Below are 21,589 nucleotides of genomic sequence, written 5' to 3'. Positions count from 1 at the left end.
CACACAACCAATATCAACCATTTTCTTCTTATTATCTTTGGTATCTAATCGACAGATTTCATTTTATCATCGATGATATTCAATCAATTTTAACATTTACTAAAAACACTTGTTTTAATGAATTTGCAAACAAATTTATGAACGAAAGACAAAAGGCTGAATTAGAAGGAAATAAAGGAAAAAGTTTATTTTGCAAGATTTCACTTAATGGATCATATGGTTACGATGCAATGAATACACAAAATTACGCAAAGACTAAAATAATGAATGCACAGAAGGCACGCGTTGCATGTATGTCAAATAAGTTTAAAAACATAAGAGAAATAGGTGAGGATACATATCAAGTGATGCTTAAAGATAGATTTTATAGATGTGATACATGTTTACAAGAGGCATTCTTCACTTTAGATAACGCAAAATACTGGTATTTGGTTTTCATTTATGATTTTATGTATAAATGCATGAATGTTAATCGTTTTCATTTCATTGAAGGTGATACTGATTCATCTTATTGGGCAATCGCTGGCGACCCAAATCTTCCTAACACTCAAGCATTTCAAGCAATTGTTACCGATAAACAATTTTATGATAAAAACATTTTCAAATTCGCACCTTTTGATTTCTTCTGTTTTGATGAGAAATTTAAACCTAAATTAAAGAATAAAGCTGAAGAAAAAGCACATGAGAAGAAGTTATTGGGTTTAGCAATTGAGAAACAAGGTGATAACATGGTTGCTTTATGCCCTAAGTGTTATACATCATTCAATGGTTCAATTGATGGAAGTGATTTTAAAAAGATTGCACAAAAAATGAAAGGTGTTAGTTTAAGGCAAAATAAGCAATTAACACCTAAAAATTATTTGGATATAATAAATGATAAAGTTATTTTCGATGGTCAGAATATTAATTTACAACTTAAAAACAGGTCAATGACTCGCTTAACAATCGGTAAGACTGCATTAACAGGAGCACACACTAAGGCTGTATGTTGTGAAAATGGATGTTGTATGCAATTTATTTAATACAATTTAAAATTTTATTTTTAATAAAATGCCACAGAAGAGACAAAAGGAACCGTTAATGATGCGATTCAATATGTAAATAATGGTTTTGATACTATGATTCAAAGAGGTGGGCACCCTTAAAACATTTATTTTATTTTTATATAAATGGATAACACAGATTTAAAAAATTTAATTTATGATTTAGTACTTAATCAAAATTTTCTTAATTATTATGAATTAAAATCATATCTCCAAAAACATAATAACAATATAACGGGTGATGATATGGATTATTATTATCCATATTATAAAAATGAAATTTTGAAATATCATGATAAAATAATTTCTAAAATTAAAGACAAAATTAAAAATAATGAATATACAAAGGGAAAAACTAAATCACAACTTAAACAGTTGAAAGATTTCAAAAATAAAGTATTAACAGAAGAAGATATTGATGAATTATATAAATTATATAATCCCGAGCCGCAAAAGCCAAATGTTCAACAGCTAAAGGTGCAAAACGCCCAGGTCCTTCAGACCATAAATGAAGCACAAGCTTTAATTTATGATTCATTAGTTAAATCATATTCAGCCCGACTTTTAAATGAAGATCAACTTTTGGAATTCATCCTTCAACATAAACTCGAAGCGGGAAAGTATATCAAACCTTTATATACAGCATATTTAAAACAAATGAATAGAATACATCCAGAATTAATGAAGGGGGGAATGAAATCCAAAACTTCATCATCCAAAATCAAAGCAGATAAAATTAAACCACTTGCAACACCAAAACCTCCAACGGTAGTACCTCCTCCTCCTTCAGTTAATCCTTCATCATTCACTTTATTATATCCATTTCAAACATTAAAGAAGCAAAAAGATTTTAAAAAGGATTTCAAGATATTAAATAAACCAATTGACCCGAAAATTCAACCGTTAAAGGAAAAATTTAGTCGCCCTTCATTTGCACCATATCCATATTCATACGAAATCGATCATCTGGAATATTCAAAAGGAAACGTTACTTATTTATTCGCCATTAACATTAACACTAGATATTTATATTGCATTCCGGTGAAAGGGAAAACAGAACAGGAAACAAGAAGAGCTATTCAATACTTACTAGATCATGAAAGAGTAGATAATATCAGGGGCGATGGTGATAAAGGATTTCAGGCAGCTATGATTCATTATTTCCCACAAATTAATTTTTACTTTTCATCTTCTCCATATACGTTTCATAATAAAATAGTTGATGCGGTAATGAGAACTCTTAGAGATGCGTTAGGAGTTAACGGTCGGATATACTGGGATGGAAATAATGACTCCATCATACAGCAGTTAGTATATTATTCCAATAATACATGGCATAGAACTATAAACATGAAACCAGTGGAAATGAAAAATGATATTTCAAAAGAATGGGAATATATTAGAAAGCAAATGGAAAGGTTAAATGATGTTAAACGTGAACAAATTAATTCGGGGCTCATGAATTTTAAACAAGGGGATAAAGTTTTGATTCATCTCGATTATGGAAAAACTGATAAATCAATGACAAAAAGAAGATGAAGATTTGACACAATAGCTGAATTTATTAGATATATTAACGGCAATGCATTAGTTGAGGTTAACAATAAATTAATAGAAATTCCGATTTATTTTATTACTCCATTATATTTAAATAATATTTAATTTTTTTATTTCGTAAGAAATGAGTGACAACGAAGCATCCAAGAGTCCTGATTCAATTAAGATTCAGAGTCCAGACGATGAATATAAAAAGAAACTAAACAGAATTAAATCAAAAATATGCTATTACAAAAAGAAGCTGCAATGCGGCGGGGTTGATGCCCATAAAACTAAAGTAATTGAAAACGATAAAGAGAGGAAAGAAATAATCGAAAAATTAGAAACTTACCGTTCAATCCTTAAACTGAGTGAAGCAAAAATAAAGAATTTAATAGAATAAATAAATTGATTGGAAGAGATGAATTTAATAAAGATGAATTTTTAAACTCTATCCAAATTTAATTTTTATTCCTCTTCGACAACGTCTCTTCGAGACGCCGAACCCTTCTGGGTTCTTCTTTCCATCATTACTGCATAACCGCATCTTCTCGGTTTTCGTTGTTTGTTGTTTTTAATTCGTTCTTGCATCATTTTTATCATTTCCTCCCTTGTTATGATTCGTGGTAAATTTTGAGCTTGTGGGGTATCCATTTATATAAAAATAAAATTTTGTTATCAGTTATTTTATCGTTAATGGTTTTTAGGTTATTCAATAATTAATTATTTTTGAAGAACTGAAGGTGTCACTACGTCACCATGTCACCAGGTTAATTAACTTCTCTTAAAAATGATGACAACATGACATTTTGACAACGGGTACGAAAGGAGGAAGGCATTTATGAATTATTTTTGAAGAACTGAAGGTGTCACTACGTCACCATGTCACCAGGTTAATTAACTTCTCTTAAAAATGATGACAACATGACATTTTGACAACACAGCAGGATTAATGCAAAAATAAATTCCAATCATACTTTATAAAGCTTCATTTACAGGTATTTCATCATCAGTAAATGAATCCTCATTATCGTTTGGTTCAACCTGTTTATATAATCCTTTCATTTCTTCTTTCAAAACATAACACCATGTTTGTTTACCATCTATTCTTCTCTGTTTCCTATCACATTTATCCTTAATGCTCATTTGGAAATTCTTGTCTTTCATGTCTGATGGTTTGCAGAATAGAGCATTTTTACACGTCATACCTGCACACAATTCATCATAATGTGTATTTATCCATACATCTAAAGGATTTGTTGATAATTCTATTAAATCTTGTTTGGCTTCAGTCATCGGTATGATTCGTACATTAAATGATGAAAGGTCATATTGCATAAAATACGTCAGTAAATTATCATAAAATTCCTTTGTGCATGAATCCATTAAATTCTTGAAGTAATCAAATTGACCCTTGAATTTACCATTAACTCTTAAAACTACGTATCTTCTGTCTCCAACTTCAATTTTGACAGGGTAAACGTTATTAGTTACCAAAATGAAATTGGCAACATTCTGAGCAGTTCTTCTGGGTTGATTCTTTTCATTAATTCTAATCTCATTATCCGTAATAATTGATTTCAAAGCGTTGAAGTTTGCGAGTCTGTCTTCACCTACATTCTTGAGTTCATTAAGTACAAGAAACATTTTATTCTCAACTACTGAATTGAAATTACCCGTTAGCTCACTTATTTCGGTAATGTTTTTACATGAATAACCGGCGAGAAGTTCAGAAATAATGTCTGTAAATCTGTTTTTACCTGTTCCCTGAAGTCCTTTCAAAATAATTGCTGTTTCATTCTTGATTCCAGGATGTTGAATCATTGATGCAATCCAGCCGAGAAGGTATTTATACATTTCATCGTTATTATCACAAATGGCTTCTTTAATGAAATTCATAAACATCTCAATTTTTGAGTAATCAGGCTTTTCGAGAACGTTGTATTTATAACCTTGAAATGTTGAGAAAACATCTGGAGAATCAGATTTAAAGCAAACACCCTTAACGGTTAATGAGGATAATTGATTTAATAGTACGTCCCATGCTGTTATTGTTTTACCTTCTTCTTTAAATAATTTAATCATTTTAAGTGACTCTTTCATGTTTGATTGAAGAATGAATGATATTTGATTCATTTTGTCGTGGATATTATAGTCCTTTTGAATGAAATATTTATTTCCGCAATCTACAAAACGGATTACACGTGATAAATCCTCAATTACTTCAGAACTGTTTTTATACTGATGATTTTCAGCCTTGCGTCTAATATCTGTTATCAAAAACGAGTCATCAAGTTTTATATCAAATGTTATTTTTGGCTTACGTAATAAAGGTAAAACGTATTCATCATAATATTCCTTTTGGTATAGTTTTAGAATCTTCACTAAAACAAATGGAGAAGTCATTAAATGTGCATATCTACTACGTGCTTTTTCAAAATTACTTTTTGCATTTTCAGTTAAATTGCAGAAGTTATAAACGTTATTGTATGCTTCATTAATTAAATGATTAGGTAACGAATTAATCGCTTGAAACAGTGTGAATAATGTAACTTCTTTTTCTAAATTCATGTTTCCACCGTCATTATGTACTTCAAAATCACTAATACCATCGACTATGCTCTGGGCAAGTTTATCGTCAATGTTTACATCTTTGTTTTCATTCATGATAGTCTTTATTTCTTCATTCTTCTGTTCAACTCTTACCTTAATATTCAAATCATTTAATATATCATTCACTGTTCTGGTTAATGTTGAATCGTAACTTCCACGAATGAATGAGTATGTATTGATTGGTTCTGTTGCATTCTTGCGAACTCTTGAATCAGCCATAACTACTAAAGAACGCTTTGAATCATCCATAGAAGTCATGATATCGATATCATAATCATTGCAGGAATAGCATTTAATCATTCTGTTCGAGGTTGAATAGAAGAAATTAGTGTTGCAATAAATGTGAAGACCTCCTGAAGCGGTTTTAACGATAACATCTTTATCCGAAAGTTTTGATAGAATGTCTTTTCCAACTGTTTCTTTAAGTTCATCATTGTATGATTTATTGATATCAACATCTATAATCGTTAAATTTGAAATTTTATTTACTAATAAAGCCATACCAGTTTTCCTTCCTCTTCCTCCATCGTGTTTGAGGTAGTTATGTAAATCAATCTTGTTTTCACCAATTCTTTCGTTGAGGGTTTTAGTTTCTGCCACAACTAATTCCTCAGCTAATGAATCAATAACTTTTTCATCAGAAACGATATAGTTGCTGTTGTTGTTTGTTGCTGTCATTTATATAGGAATAAAAAAATAAAAATAAATTTAAAACTAACTTTATTTTTGGGCTGCATCAAATTTCCTGGACTGTTGTCAAAATGTCATGTTGTCATCATTTTTAAGAGAAGTTAATTAACCTGGTGACATGGTGACGTGGTGACACTGAAAACATTCATGAAAACATTTACGAAACATTAACGTAAACATAAACGATAAAATATATTTCCTGGACTGTTGTCAAAATGTCATGTTGTCATCATTTTTAAGAGAAGTTAATTAACCTGGTGACATGGTGACGTGGTGACACCTTCAGTTCTTCAAAAATAATTAATTATTGAATAACCTAAAAACCATTAACGATAAAATATATTTTTGGTCGTTTATGACAAAAATAAATGGTTCATTTACTCACAATATTTTTGTACAAAACGACCCCAAACTTTTAACTTCTTTTCTGCAGTTTCTAATGCTATCTTAGCGAGTTCATATTCTCTAAATTCTCTCTTTAAATCTTCTTGTTCCCATTGGTCTAGTTCGTATGGAGAATCTCTATAACCATAACATATCTCACGTTCATGTTCTAATTGTTTTTCATGCATTTTTCTAACTTCTTCTTCAAACAAATGTTTTGCATTCTCTACTGTATCTTCGAGTTCTTCTTCATCTAACTTCTCATGAACTTTCTTGTCTATGGAGTCCATAATTTTTCCAACTGCTATGCAATATTTTGGAGAAGCCCACATTGCTATATAGTTTATAAGTCTTGGGTATACATACGTTCCTCTAACCTGTTTGATTTCATCAGGAATTCCTGCATGAATTTTGTATAAAAAGCAACCGCCGGAATTCGGACTGTTGCTATATTCTTCACAAAACGCCTTATAATACTCTTCCCAGGACTTATTTTCCAACAACTTTCTAAAGTCTTTCCTAAACTGCTGACACATCTTTGTTGCATTAATGTAATCATCCTTGTCTCTACGTAAGACTTCAATACCATTATAAGTGCCTTTTGTGAATGTTTCGCCATTAGATTTGTTCGTGAATGTTTTTGCTTCGACTGACATTTCTGTTCTTACATATAAAATAAAAAAATAAATAAAAATAAAACTAACTTTATTTTTTTTAATCTTAAGGAAATTCATGAAAATTCATGAGGGTAGAAAAGACCCAAAGGGTCTCGCCGCTTAGCGGCTGAGGGTAGATATCGGGTTAGATCTAACCTTTTTCAAAGAAAATATATTTCTGCAGTTCATCCGCTACTTCATTACCCAATTAATTACAGACATAAAATATATTTAGTTCATTCGGTACCATGCAAATACAGTCACAAATGGTGGCATGTAATCTTTACCCAAGCCTGTTGGATTTGTTGTGAAAGTATGGACATGATTTCCTCCTGGTTCAGTTTGTCGAAAAGTCTTTTTTGTTGAATCGTTATAAGCTGGAGATAAAACATCATAACCAGCTTCATAGTCTGAGTTGTATAATGGGTGGTCTCTTAATGAGTGTCTATGGTCGCCAGAAAAGTTTGTCGTTCCTGTATGAGTGTGCGGTGGAAGGTTTGCTTCTTTAATTTTCTTTGAACCACCGGCTTGTTTTGAACTTTTAGTACAATATAAGAATTTGTCTACAATCTGCTTCCATGTACCAAAACCTAAAACACTTGCTGGATTTGTTGAATTCATTGATGTATAAATAGAGCCTATAGGATATAATGTTTGAAGTATTTCATTTTTCATGCTTGTAATCACATCATTTACTTCCGACTTCTTTGCATAATTTTCATCTACATAAGTTTTATCTGCTTTAAGGTCTAAACATCCTGAAACCCATTCTGTATCAGCTTTAACTTTAAAAGTCTCCGATGTCCATTTATGATACCATTCAACCTTTTCTTGAATTTCATTATCTTTTTCATCTACATAAACCAAATTTGCCTTCTTCATTAACTCACTATCCACGTATTCCTTATCCACCTTCTTCATTATGTCATTTAGGAAACCTTCTATGAATTCCTCATTTAAATTAAATCTTCCAATCTTCAAAACTTTAGGAAATGCATTTAATGCGTAATATCTCTGTTCTTCTGGTGGAATTGATGTTATATCATCCGTTATTCCTTTAATTTTTGAATTCATAAATAAAATTTCTTTTATATTTGATATCACTGCACCACCTTTGCAAACGAATTCGAAACGGTCATTTTTCAATACTATCTCCAAATCTCCATATTTCAACCTTTGCGTTTGTTCTGCCGTCTTTGAATTATATGCATATATGGCGTATGTAATGGTCTGAAGGACCTGGGTGCTTTGCGCCTTAAGTTGCTGTTGTTTAATCATTTATTACGATTTAAAAATAAATATTTAATCCGTTATCTCATCAGCTATTTTCTCTATTTGAAATTGCCATAATATTTCATTCATAAATTCTAAATCACAATTAAATAGGTCAGTTATTCTAAATTTAATATTTGATAAATCTTTTGAATGAAGAATAAATGAATTCCCAGATAATTGAAACGGATATGATAAAGAAAATGTGTTTAAGTTGATGGATAAAATGTTTTGTATTGATGGGTAAGAGTTAGGGTCTAATGTTTGATGTGAAAATCTCATTGGGGTATTAACTTTATCACATTTGATTAAAATGAAATTGGAACCAGTGTCAGAATACAAAACATCCCCAACATCTTTTTCAAAATTTAATATCCCCAACAATGAACGAAGATGAGGAGTACAAAATTTAATTTTCAGCGGAAATTTAATAAGGTTATATATTTCATCAAGTTCAAAAAGTTTATCGGGTTTTGATTTAAAATTTTCTTCATACCATACGATAAATGATTCATTTAAATAACTTAAAATCATGTTAATATCCCATTTCGCTATCACATTATTTATATACATATCATACGTTTTTTCATGGTCATCTTTAATAAATGATATATAATCTGAAGGGTCTAAAAGAATGGGATTAAATTTACCACTCACAGAAACGAGAGTAACATTATAAATTCCGCTAACTGTTAAATTTAATTCACAGTTATTATTCGAAATAATATTGATAATTGACATTTTTTATTACGATTAAAAATATGGTAAAGCGTTATTTTCCAGTGATAAATAAAACTAGAATAAGATTACCTCAAGAATTCATAAATTCAACGAATAAGAAATTCATTCATGTTATAAATTTTAGTGTTTTCAGAAAATATGAGTCAGTGTCATATTCATCAACAGGTTATATTTCACTTCATTCAAATTTAGTTCAATCAAACCCATATAATGACCATTTCATAAGATTTTCAGATGGTATTAAAAATGTAATTGATAGATTAAAATATGAACAGATTGACAATATCGAATTTTTGGAATTTTGGTTTAAATATCCCGATGGAAAAAAGATTGAAGTTAAAGATAAAGCTGATACTATAACAAAAACAATTACAATGACCGATCCGGATAGTGGGGAACAAAAAGAAATAAAACAAACGATAGAAACTGGTGAAAGGTCAATTATTATTGATTATGATTCAAAGGATTATTATTCGATAATGTTAATGCTTGAATATTAAATAGCCTTAACAAAGAATTTTTCAAGTGATATTTTATATTCATCAACTATTTTATTATAAATATCATTATATGTTAAATGAAGTTCAGTTGTTGTTCCGTTAGAGATGCGAGTTTCCGAATTTTTTTAGCCCTGGGATGTCATAACCGCTGCGGTTTTGTAAAATTTGGGATAAATTTTGACAATCCATTTTTTGTGGGATGTACGTTTATATCAATTTGCTCGGCGTTTGCCGAGCTATTGTACAATCCTACTCGAATTCATTACGCAGCCCTGGTCACTCAAAGGCCAGGGCATACAATTACAAAATAGTAGAGTGAGACTCTTCTAATTTCTTCCAATCACAAGGAAGATCTTAGAAGAGCCTCACTCTACTCGAACACATTACGCAGCTCCTGCTCAACAATGAGCAGGTCTTACCACTTTGAGAGGCTTTCGTTCGAGTTCTGATGCAGATCCCAACGCGAGCGAGAGTCTCTCAAGCAAGCTTCTAATTCGTAGCTAGAGTTTCACTCTTATGAACTGGCAGCCAATTTGAGAGACTTTCGCTCGAGATCTAATGAAAAATCAGAACTCGGCCAAAAATTGCCCAAACAGGCTTGTAATTCGTAGCTATAGTATTGATCGTATGGATGTGTTGCCAATATGAGAGACTTTCGCTCGATGTCTGATATTGCATCAGACATCGAGCGAAAGTCACTCAAAACAGCTTAGACATGTCTATTTTGACGGCATTAAATGATTTCATAGGAAATGTCTCAGTTGTTAATTAAGTTCACGTGAGCTTTTATGAATGAAAATAAGTAAAAAAAAAGAATTTTCTCAAAAAAAATTGTGTACGCATTGAAAATTTTATCTATAAATTTAGATATGTCATCAATAATATAATATAATTTTAAATTCGTGGAGTACACTTGGGATAATTGAATATGGGCTACCCCATCCCAACCTCTCAAACTTCCTCTGAATTTGGACAAGGTATCCCAATCCCAAAGACCTATCTGAATAAAATGAAATAAGTATATTATATATATTATTTATTTGCTAATAATGAGCATAAATCGCTAAAATTATGAAGAAATTAAAAATTAAAAATTAAAATTAGAAAAAAATGTTGATTTAATGAGAGAATATTGTATAAAAATAGAATTATTAGCTAAAATACGTATTAATTTTATGATATTTCAATCACATTAACGAAAATCGCCCATTTTTAATTCAAATGGGCGGGAAAAAAATAAAATTCCAAAAAAAATTGAATTGGGGAAACGATAGGGGACGGGATATGAGAAACCCCATATGTTTGGGAATTTTTCGCATCACTATTCCGTTCTTTGATATCTTAATTGTGCTAATATCCTTTATAGGATTTATTTTTGCAACTGTTCCGCAGCATGAAACCTCATCATCTATGAAAAATTGAATCTTAACGTCTGAATCTTGAACATCACAAAGAATGGCGATAATGTGAATTAATGATTCATAAGGTAAAATAATTAAACCAGATTGGTCAATTAAATTTATTATCGAATCATAATTATTAATTATTATATCACGGTAAAATTTTCATTAATTCAGAATTAATGTCTATTTTATATGGGTTATCAAGTTTGCGGTATGTTGGATAAGTGGGAATTTCAACAGGTTCTTTACCGGGTTCAGATAAAATGATTGTGGTCTCCATCTTCTTTATTTTGCTCCTCCTCATTCTTCGGTAAGTCACGAGTTAATAATTTGGTTGAGTTGCTGACCTTGTTAATTCAGGGCTAACATTAACTTTAACATTTTGAATAATTCGTGATTTATCCATCATTTACGTTATAACCAACCGTAATCTCTGCTTTTGCGTTAGTTTTTTGACTAGTGAAACGTCTTCTCAATATTCGAATAAAAAAATATATTTAAACTTTTATTTTGCTGGAACTTTGAATCTATTATTCCTGTATTTTTTCATGAAGTTGATTTTTAGCATTTCATCGAAATTAATAGACCGAATATATTCATTAATTGCATTCTTATAATCATCTGATTTCTCAAATTTCTTTATCTGATTCCTTAACTAAATCATAAGTTAAACCTCGTTGCTGATATAATGGTTTCTTAATTAAATCTTTGAATGCTTGAGATAAAGCACCTGATGCAATCTTGCTATATAATTGTTGGAATTGCTGTTTAAGTTCATCTTTAACATTTGCGAAAACTGGATCGAATAAAGCAACTCTTAAAGAATTTCTTAGCTAAATTTCGGGTCTAATATTTGCATATTGACCATCAAACTGGTTTAGATATATCGTGGTAATCCATCCGTCCCTCTTCAATAGCATTTAATTCTTCATTGAAATAAGAATATGGATTATAACGGTATGAATTAATTGGACCATTTTCACCTTCTCCAATGTATTGTTTAACAGCTTTCCATTTCATCAAATTGCATAGGATAACGTTCATTATATGCTTTACGTTTAGGATAATCAGTTATAGTTAATTTGTAACCATTTATGACTTTAATATTTCCTTGACCATCAGTAATGAAAACTTCATTTATACCATCAGGTTTTCCATTTGGACCCGTAATGTCTGCTTCGTGTGCTTCCCAATTTGGACCTTGACGTTTGGCATATGCTTGAGCTTCTGGTAATGTTAAAACGTTTCTCATTTGTTTAACATCTTTTTGAAGACCAGCAACAATATGAACTAATTCTTTCATTCCATCAGGAACTTTCATAGTTCTATTATATGCACCCTTTTTGTTTGTTCCTTGTTTTAATGGAACCTGTAGAAGATTTGCTATTTCTGTCATGTTTAATTATAAATAAAAAATAAAAATTAATTATAAAAAGTTAATCAAATTTAACACTTCCTTTATTTAAATCAACTATTATTTTCCATGTTCACTAATTGCTATATGTGTGTAAAGTTCATTAATGCTCATTGGTAAATTCACTTGATAAAGCAAACGTTCAACTGTTGACGACTAAACCCACTGAAAATGAAAAGGGTTGATAGATTTGATTTAATGTTTGTGCTTAATGCTTTGAAATATTGAACAGCCATAAAGAATGAACACTGAATGTGTCGACATTGAGTTAATAACTGATTAAAATATGATTTCTCATTTGTTATTAGTTTTGATTTCACTGCATCATCTAGAAAAATGAGTGAATGCAAAAATTCTCTATCAAAATTTGAAATAGAAAGTGTTTCAAATAATTCATCCCGTTGTTTATCAATAATTTTATCCTCTAATCCTTGCTTCTTGATTGTATATATAATTCTTTATACATTAAAAAGTTTTTAAATAATCTTCCGCTTCTTCTTGTGATAAATAAATAATTGGAATTTTGATTAAATGCTTTAAAGATTCAAATGTATCATCTGAAGGTGAACCTGAACGGTTGATATAAATTAACACATGTGAATAGGGGGAAGTGTTAGCAATAATGATAATTTGTTTTAATATCGTTAATGTTTTACCTTTATTTTTTTACCAATTGCTGCAGTGATTGAATTTAAGTAACATTCAGAATATGGAATTTTCATTAATTTTCCTTAGATAGAGCATTTCTATTATCACTCAATGCTTCATTAATCATATCATCTATGTATGTATTATATACTCCTGCTAATTCTTCATAAGGGTGGATGAATTTAAATCCATTTAATCAAAAATAAATTTATAATTTAAACATTTCTATTCATCAATATTTCATCATATGAACTTCTATACTGTGGTGGTGTACCTGTTGGATGATATTTCAAACCTTCATCCGGTGTCCATGTCCAATATGTAGTCCTAGTAAACCAAACCTGAGGAGGATTTGTCACCTTTGAACAGTAAGTGTCATTTTCACCCTGAATGATTGGATAAGCTTTCACTTGTACTGTAACTTGTGAGTTGAAAGTTTCTAATCCATCAAAGAATATACCCGCTCCATCACGTTGAACTGTAATAGTGTATAAGAATGAAGTTTGGTCTTTCCATGTTCTAGCTAATGGCGTGCCATCATCTGCATTCAGTGGTCTAGTTAATGAGTCCTCGTATTCTTCTGTGCATTCATTCACTCCATCTAAATCAGAAGCTTGAAGCATACGTGTAAAGAATATGTCACCCACTGTGGTCATCGCTTGATCGGGGAAGTTTCTGGAATCTATAGTGACCTGAAGACCTCGAAGCATTGGATTTTCTAAAACTGTTCTTTGCATTGCATTCTTCGGAAATGTTAACACAACATCTGTAACATTATGAAGAGCGTATGAGAAATCTGAGCTGATACCTTCAGGAGTGATGCAACCTCCATTTAGTGAACGAACGTCAATATGTTGAGCTGGAATCATGAATGGATCTTCCTTACTGAATAAACGTGGTATTGCTTTAACTGATTCTTCAATTAAACTGTATCCTGGTGTAATGCATTTATCCTCTAAAACTTCCATCTTTGTGCATGAAATAATAACGTCATCAACTGTTGCGTCAGCAGATGTAGCGGCTAAGCTTGTAATTAATTTGGCAGGAAGTCCGATTTGTTGGAATTTGCGATCATATTTATAAACATGATTCATAATCTTTTCATAATTTTCATCAGTTATCTTTTCATAAACGTAATTTTGTAAATCAGCAACTCTTAACGGGTCAACCTGACAAAATACTAAAGTATCCCTGAAAACATAATATTTAAGAATGATATCACCAAATGATTTAGGATAATCATCGAACGCCTGAAATGCTAACAAATCATTTACCGGAATAATCATATCAAAAGTGACATCAACTTCTTCATTTGCGTTCTTGAAAACTTCTGAAGGGTCAATATATTTACCACATACTGAGTTATCATATTTTTGAACATTATTATATAACGAATGAACAAACTTTTTAACTTTCCTTTCTGATTTTGGTTTATATGTTGCAAATGCGAAAGATTCACGGGCGCAATCCATCTGAAGATAACCGGCATCACCTCTTTCAGTTTCTATTTCTAATTGTTTAAAGCTTTGATTTGATGATTTGTAACCAACGAATAAACGCATGCATTTAAAAGCGGCATCACATGTGAAAGCTTTATTTGAAACAAGAGTTGCTTTAACTTTGCGTTTAATATATGTGTCACCTAATTGGTTCACATCATGAGCTGGATTTGTAATTCTTAAATGAGTTTGTTTATCATCAAAATATGGAGTATCAGAGTCATAGCATGAACTTTCAAGTTCTCTATAATATCTTCTACCGTCATTCTTTGCGAATATTTCATTTATCTTTTCGAATGAATGAAACACATTTCCATTAATCGGTTTAGTGTTTGGCACCAAATAGTTAGTCGTCATTTATTAATAAATAAAAAATCAAAATTAAAAGATGAAAATGAATTTTTAATTTTAATGAAATAATCAACTATGGCTGCAGATATATTTAAGAAACTGTGGAATAAAGTAAAAAGAGGAGCGAGTAAAGTTTGGGAAACATTGAAGAAGGGGGCAAATTGGATATTTAAGAATAAAGAAGCAATTAGTGACGTTGCTGAATCAATAACACCAAAAGCTGCCCCAATAAGAGAAGTTTTAAATAAAGGAGAAAAAGTTTATCAAAGACTACAACCGATACTAAGATAAAAATAATATTTATTTATTTTTCCACTATCTACCTCCTATTTTATTAAGTATTCCTTCAGCTATTCCACCAATTGCGTTACCAGCTTGTGCTCCCATCGCCGGATTACCTTCTTTAGTACCTAATACTCCACCTATGATAGTTCCTGCCGTTTTCGCTACTGGTGCCAAAAAGTTTGCAACGGGTTTAATAATCTTTTTATAAACCCAACCCGCAGCTTTCTTAATTCCATCCCATAATTTTTTAAAGAATCCTGCCGCCATTTCTGATTTAATATTAATTAAAAATTCATTTTCATCTTTTAATTCTAATTTTTATTTAATGATAAATGAAACCGATTTTAAAAATAAATGAAAGTGAAAATGTTCAACAAAAAATAAACGTTGTTAAACCAATTACTGAAATAAAAATTTTTTCATCTGTTGAAGAATTTAATGACTATTATGCTAATAATAAAAAATTATTTGAAGAATTGACAACGTGTAAATTGAATAAAATGTTTAAAGTTGATGGATTCAAAATTTCAAAAATAAAAGGAGTGGTTAGTTTGAAATCTATTCCTCAATCAAGAATCACCTCATTAATGAAAATTGATGATTTAACAAAAAGAATAGAAGAGATTGAAGAAAGAATGAATCAAATAATTCATTTCATAAATTCACAATCTTCATTTTTAAATTGAAGTTTAACCCATTCAGGATTTAAACAATGTTTAATTAATCGCGGAATATCTGACATCATCTATATATAGCTTCTTTTATAAAAGATGAAAATGAATTTTTAATTAATGTTAATTTTTTAATGATTTATTTCATTATGTATGGGCTGAGTGTAAATGTCTTACAATTTTGAAAAATTTTTAAATCTTGATTTATTCAAAAACGTAAGAATAAAAACCGTAAGAATCATATATTTTTTACTTCATATGTTAAAAAAAATGATACAAAAATCGCTCGATATTGTATGAATTCTTACGTTTACAAAAAAAGTCACTAAACCCTTCATACCCTACTACTAACAAATCAAAAACAATAACTCCATGAAAATAAGAGTTGGCTTCTTCACGAATTGATATTCATTTCTACGTTGAATATTCTTTTGATATTTTGATTTATTCTCAAACTTTCAATGAATTAATTTTCATTTTTCGTAAAAAATTGTTAATCTGCTGAAATTTTCTGTAGATTATATTAAACGATCTCTGAGGATCTGTTATGTCACTAATAAAACCGATAGTTTGCAATCTCCTTCAGAATTTTTTCAATGATTATCCAATCACATGTTTTTTGGAATTCGATTTTCAATCATACATAGATTTTATATGACTATCATTCAAAATCGGTTTCTCTATGAATTTGAGTATTCTCAAACAAAAAGTGACTCTGGCTGCGATTTCGAAGTATTCAATTTCATCGTTGAAGATTATTGTATGGTAAGTGTCTTGGAGAAAGATAAAATCAATAAGACACTGCATGACCATGATTATAAAGCCCTTGATTTTATTGGTGAAGGTGCTTACGGTAAATGTCTTCGTGTTTATTCTCTCAAATATTATCAAACATTCGTATGCAAAGTAATCTCTCAAGTTAGATCATTTAATAATGAAATAAATTCGCTTGCGTCAATGTCTCACCCAAATATTATTAAACTTTACGATCATTTCACTGAATACAATAAGTGCTTCTTAATCCTCGAAGATTGTGAGAATGGTGATATCATAAATTATCTACGCAACAATAATGTCTCGAATCAAGAGTTAATTCGAATCTGTTACGAAATTATCAACGTTATTGAATACATCCATTCACAAGGTTTATGCCATCTTGATATTAAGCCATCGAATATAATTGTTGATAAGAACGGTCGCGTTAAATTAGCAGATTTTGGGTTTTCGCAGTCTTTCGACAATTTATGCAATTGTGACAGGATTGGTACTCGATTGTATCGTGCTCCAGAAGTATTTGAAGATAAACCTTTCGATCCTTTCAAAGCAGATATATGGTCTATGGGAATTACTTTATATTACATAGTTTTCGGAACATTTCCATTCCATGACTACAAGGAATGGATAAATCGACTTACATTAGGTGTTTCATCACTCAGGATACCAAAATTCATATGTGATGAACTAAATACAGTTTTAGAGATGTCTATTAACGTCAGACCATTCATGAGGAAGCCAATGACAGAGATTAAGGATGTGTTCTCTAAATGTCCTTCTTTGGCCAATGTTTATTCTCAAATTAACCACAATAACTCGTGTGCTTGTGGTGGCCTTCGAAATACATTTTTCTCTAAAGGTGTTACATCTATTCTCCCTCATAAAAATATAAGGGTTCAACTTTCAATTCCAATTCTTAGAAAGAAATAATATTTTTATTTTATTTTTTATTTTTATTCTAATAAATGTTTGTTTTATATAAACTATAAGCTTGCAAAAAAATGAGGTACGATAAGGAAATTGAAAATGCCTTCCCATTTCAATGGTTCCCCGCATCTGGAGAACTGAGGATGTTATTATATGTAAAAGATGAATCTGGGAAGGCATCAACTCTCAAAAATTCGATTTTGTTCAACATGAAATAGTAATAATAATTAATTATAAAAAACTTTTGTGTATATAATTAATTTTTATGAAAATAATGAAGGTAAGTTTAATACTTCAGCAAATGATGTTTTATAAACATTTAATGCAATGTTTTGGATGTTATTAATTTCATTTTCGTTACCTTCTTCTTCATTTTCATTTTCATTATCATATCTTTTGTATGATCTGATTACATTAACTTCAAAATTTGGAAGATTGATATTATCATTTCTATAATAAAAATAATATGTATCATAACATTTATCTGTTGTATAATGAGAAATAAATGAATCTAATGGATCAACTGAATCAATATTGTTTGGATAATCACTTACTTCATTATCTTTAAAATAACAATGATTAATATTTGGATTTCCATAAAAGAATTTATTTCCTTTATTATTCATAAAACTGCAATCGAAAAATGTACAAGTACCATAATCACATATTATTATTCCATTATCACTTCCTGTATATGTATTACTTAAATAATTGCATTTTGTAATTTTAAATGTTCCATCATTATTAAACATTCCTGCTTCTTCTTTAGATGATGTATTGAATGCTGTTGTGAGATTAAGAATTCCTGTTCCTGTTGGAAATTGAATAAGATATGCAGCATCATAAGTAATTTCGTGATTCGATGTATTCATATTACTTACTTGGATATATCCTTGATAATGAGAAAATGCACCTCCATATCCACTGCATGATGAAACTGATGATTCAAAAGCATAATTTTTCTTAGAACTAGCAAAATCTATACAATATCCGCATCCAAGATCAGTTGAAGAAGAATGTGAACAGCAAATATGAACTAAAACACAGTCAGAATATGCGATATAGAAAGATCCACCATAACCTTTTGAGCTGTTGTTGTAAAATGTGCATGTTTCAAGTAATACTTTGCTATTGGAATTAAGGTAAATTGCTCGTTTTTGATGGAAAGAAAATATTGAATTATGAATGTAAAAATTACCAGTCGATGAAATGGTTTCATTTTTTGTTTTTTCTTCAAACTGTAAGTTTCCGTAATAATCGGAAAAGCTTCTTTCAAGTTGCATATAAATTTGAATTTTGAATTTTCTTGTTGGAATATCATTTGCATGTATCCAATCATGGTAATAATACTTATTTTAATACTCAACCTAAGTTGAATGACTTTTTGTAATCAATTTGACTTGATTTTTATTTTCATTGAAGTAAAAAAAAAATTACTTCCCTTTTTCGATTCAATTTTTCTTCCTCATTTCGGAATTTATATTCACCAGGTTAAAATCCATATGAGAAGAGTATCATTGCAAGAGAGGCTTCTGAAGAATTCTTCCCTATTCAATCAATTACAAGAGTACTATAAGGCTAATTCAAGCTCATATCTTTAATTTTTTTTTTGTCGTTATTTATTCGAAGGTCAATAATTTTTCCCATGTCAGATCAATGTTTTTATAATCCATCCACATTTTTATTATTACTCATGATATGCATACAAATGCAGTTTTCATTCATAGAAAACAAAGATTTCAATTATTTTTTCGACGTTTATCCTAGTATTCACGAATTAAACAAAGTAAATACAAACAAATCTGTTGTTATCGAGAATATTATTGAATCCACTGCATTTGAATTCATTGATCGAATTATTTCATTTAATTTGACTTTCGAAAAACCAAGAACAGGTCTATTATACGGTTTTCTTAAGAACACAGAGTATATAAATAACTCAGATTACTTTAATCGAATCGATCTCGTCCCTAAATATCCAGATAAGAGTTTTATTGATTTACTTAACAATTTCCATGGAAAAATCGCAATCTACAAAGATGCATATGCTACCAGTTTTGGCGAATTTGCCATTGGTAACACAGTTATTCGCCCACCATATGATTCAGGTCCTCAATGGATCAGAATGTTTTGTAATGGGAGTGTTGTTTTAGAGTGTGACAAAGCATGCGTATTTGGTCACGGCAACATGGGTAATTTCGGACATTTCATCAATGATTACTTATGTCCATTAGTTCTTCTTCCAAATGATTATTTACGCGATTGTGTTGTTGTCCTTAGTCACCGATGTGGAAGTTATGCAAGAGAATTCTTAGAATGTCTTGATGTTCGACAGTACTTTTTTGTTGGATTTGATGAATGGGTTTTTGCTAAACGATTGGCTGTTTGCATTGAAGGTCGTCCACATAACATGCATTTCGGAGTTCCTGTTCAGATTTTGCATGATAAACTGACGAATCATTTTAAATTGTTCAACATTGTTCCATCTCAGTATGTAATATTGAACAGGGCACATAATACAGACAGAAGCCTTGAAAACTTCGATGAACTCACAAACATGATAAAACTAAAATTTCCAACAGTCAAATTTCTTTTTTTATATGATCAAACTGGCTCTATTTCATCATATGCAAGGTTTTTCTCCACTATTAAGTTCTTGTTCACTACATCAGGAAGTAATTGCCATAAATGTATTTTCATGAGACCAAGAACAGTTTTTGTTTGCTGCAGCATCATCATGATGGACTTTGCAGCATGGGAAACAATTTTGTCGTGTGACATCGCACTTGTTGTTTTCAATCACAGAGTTGTTCCTTTGACAGGTCCATTCTCATGTGACATTGATATTTCAATTCGTGCTATCAAATCAGGTCTCTTTTACTTAGAAAAAGGTCATTTTCCATCTGCAATTCCAAACAAAACTTTTATTGATTATGTCAAATAAATTTGTATATTTGTTTGTTATTAAACACGTAACTTTGTTTGTAATTGGCCAACTCATACGACAATAGTTTGTCATTTTTTCATCGATTCGCGGAATGGTATTGTTCAGTGTTCACTCTCTAAATATTTGATATTCAAATAGAAAAGGCCACAAATCAGAGTAAGATTTTTTATGAAAGATGAATCGAGATAGATATTAATTCTTAAAATTTCGATTCTTAATTGTAATCTCAAATTCTTTATGACAACAATCCTATAATATGTTTAATGCTTCTCAAGTTGTTTTTCGTCATCATTTAATGCAATATTTTTGATATAACAGCGCATAGTCGCTCAATTTTTTTTTGTTATGAAAATAAGACAACTAATCCTAAGTACATTGTATTAAAAGATCTTGAATATGGTAAGCATGCACATGTACAATTTCTATATAATACTTTATATTTACCAAAACTCATTGGATAAATTGAATAAATTAGAACTTCTTTGGTTTCGGGAAGAACTGAACTATTAACTTCGCACACTACAGGAGTTTCAAAAATTAGAATTATTTTTTTCGATATATCCAAAAATTTCTGGTTCTAATGTATGTAATTTAGATCCATGTTGAAAAATGACTGTTGATGTAGAATTCGTAAAATGTAAACTTTCATTAATCAATGCGCCTGTGATATTCCAAAACATCAATCCTCTTTTTTCAATTATTTCTACTGAAGGTGGTATGTCGATGTGAGTCAAAGAATAACAATCAGCAAAGCATCCAGCGGGGATAACTTTTATATTTGCTTTGATTGTTAATCTTGTGAGTAGATAGCATCTGTAAAATCCATCTTGAGATAAATTTGTTATTGGAAGTCCATTAAAGTATCTCTCTATTATTAAGTGGCCACTTACAGCTGTTTTACTAAGCGCAGCTGTTGGTTCTCCTGAATAATTATACTCGTCATAACCAATTTTAACGAAATTTGAGAAAACGTAATAGCGTATTGAATCATGTATAAAGAGAGTAGACATTTAAAATATGAAATATTTTTAGATATAAGATCTCAATGAAGTGAAAATCAGATTTCCATGGAAATTTAAGCATCGATCTTGGATTTCATACATGATGCCTGGCTAAGGCATCATGCCTCTTTGAAATCCAGTAATAGATAAAGTCTGTGAGTAGATTTTAGCTCACTCACAAAAGGTTATGATCGATTTTATACAAACCTTAATTTCAATTCAATTTTTGATTTA

General features: G+C 30.3%; 10 protein-coding genes and 1 pseudogene across 11 annotated transcripts, besides 1 other annotated feature; 4 read left to right on the top strand and 7 right to left on the bottom strand.

Moving 5' to 3' along the window:
- Positions 1-137: 137 nt before the first annotated feature.
- On the top strand, positions 138-748 carry TVAGG3_0831650 (DNA/RNA polymerases family; the record flags this gene model as incomplete). Its single annotated transcript, XM_051248508.1, has 1 exon — positions 138-748. A coding segment is annotated over one exon (611 nt), but the record flags the coding sequence as incomplete, so codon positions are not given.
- A 1,219-nt stretch (positions 749-1,967) lies between these two features.
- Positions 1,968-12,968: a mobile genetic element.
- TVAGG3_0831640 (uncharacterized protein) lies at positions 2,725-2,982 on the top strand (the record flags this gene model as incomplete). The annotated part of the gene is made up of 1 exon (XM_001282855.1): positions 2,725-2,982. The coding sequence occupies one exon, from the start codon at positions 2,725-2,727 to the stop codon at positions 2,980-2,982; it is 258 nt and encodes an 85-aa protein (XP_001282856.1).
- Positions 3,558-5,870, bottom strand: TVAGG3_0831630 (uncharacterized protein; the record flags this gene model as incomplete). Its single annotated transcript, XM_051248507.1, has 1 exon — positions 3,558-5,870. The coding sequence occupies one exon, from the start codon at positions 5,868-5,870 to the stop codon at positions 3,558-3,560; it is 2,313 nt and encodes a 770-aa protein (XP_051083982.1).
- Positions 6,260-6,922, bottom strand: TVAGG3_0831620 (uncharacterized protein; the record flags this gene model as incomplete). Its single annotated transcript, XM_051248506.1, has 1 exon — positions 6,260-6,922. The coding sequence occupies one exon, from the start codon at positions 6,920-6,922 to the stop codon at positions 6,260-6,262; it is 663 nt and encodes a 220-aa protein (XP_051083981.1).
- TVAGG3_0831610 lies at positions 7,154-7,968 on the bottom strand (annotated as a pseudogene). Its single transcript has one exon. A coding segment is annotated over exon 1 (815 nt).
- Positions 12,000-12,234, bottom strand: TVAGG3_0831600 (uncharacterized protein; the record flags this gene model as incomplete). The annotated part of the gene is made up of 1 exon (XM_051248505.1): positions 12,000-12,234. A coding segment is annotated over one exon (235 nt), but the record flags the coding sequence as incomplete, so codon positions are not given.
- A 147-nt stretch (positions 12,969-13,115) lies between the features above and the next one.
- Positions 13,116-14,756, bottom strand: TVAGG3_0831580 (uncharacterized protein; the record flags this gene model as incomplete). The annotated part of the gene is made up of 1 exon (XM_051248504.1): positions 13,116-14,756. One exon carries the CDS (start codon positions 14,754-14,756, stop codon positions 13,116-13,118), a length of 1,641 nt encoding a protein of 546 aa, XP_051083979.1.
- Positions 14,757-16,468: 1,712 nt separating this feature from the next.
- Positions 16,469-17,410, top strand: TVAGG3_0831570 (3-phosphoinositide-dependent protein kinase protein; the record flags this gene model as incomplete). The annotated part of the gene is made up of 1 exon (XM_001323602.1): positions 16,469-17,410. One exon carries the CDS (start codon positions 16,469-16,471, stop codon positions 17,408-17,410), a length of 942 nt encoding a protein of 313 aa, XP_001323637.1.
- A 257-nt stretch (positions 17,411-17,667) lies between these two features.
- Positions 17,668-18,816, bottom strand: TVAGG3_0831560 (pectin lyase-like family; the record flags this gene model as incomplete). Its single annotated transcript, XM_001323601.1, has 1 exon — positions 17,671-18,690. The coding sequence occupies one exon, from the start codon at positions 18,688-18,690 to the stop codon at positions 17,671-17,673; it is 1,020 nt and encodes a 339-aa protein (XP_001323636.1).
- A 236-nt stretch (positions 18,817-19,052) lies between these two features.
- TVAGG3_0831550 (glycosyltransferase family) lies at positions 19,053-20,351 on the top strand (the record flags this gene model as incomplete). The annotated part of the gene is made up of 1 exon (XM_001323600.1): positions 19,053-20,351. One exon carries the CDS (start codon positions 19,053-19,055, stop codon positions 20,349-20,351), a length of 1,299 nt encoding a protein of 432 aa, XP_001323635.1.
- A 533-nt stretch (positions 20,352-20,884) lies between these two features.
- Positions 20,885-21,364, bottom strand: TVAGG3_0831540 (ribonuclease inhibitor domain-containing protein; the record flags this gene model as incomplete). The annotated part of the gene is made up of 1 exon (XM_001323599.1): positions 20,885-21,364. One exon carries the CDS (start codon positions 21,362-21,364, stop codon positions 20,885-20,887), a length of 480 nt encoding a protein of 159 aa, XP_001323634.1.
- Between the last annotated feature and the right edge of the window lie 225 nt (positions 21,365-21,589).

This window comes from Trichomonas vaginalis, chromosome VI, assembly GCF_026262505.1.
Source record: "Trichomonas vaginalis G3 chromosome VI, whole genome shotgun sequence".
In the NCBI taxonomy this organism is placed as follows: Eukaryota; Parabasalia; order Trichomonadida; family Trichomonadidae; genus Trichomonas; species Trichomonas vaginalis.
This window is presented reverse-complemented; position numbering and strand designations above follow the sequence as displayed.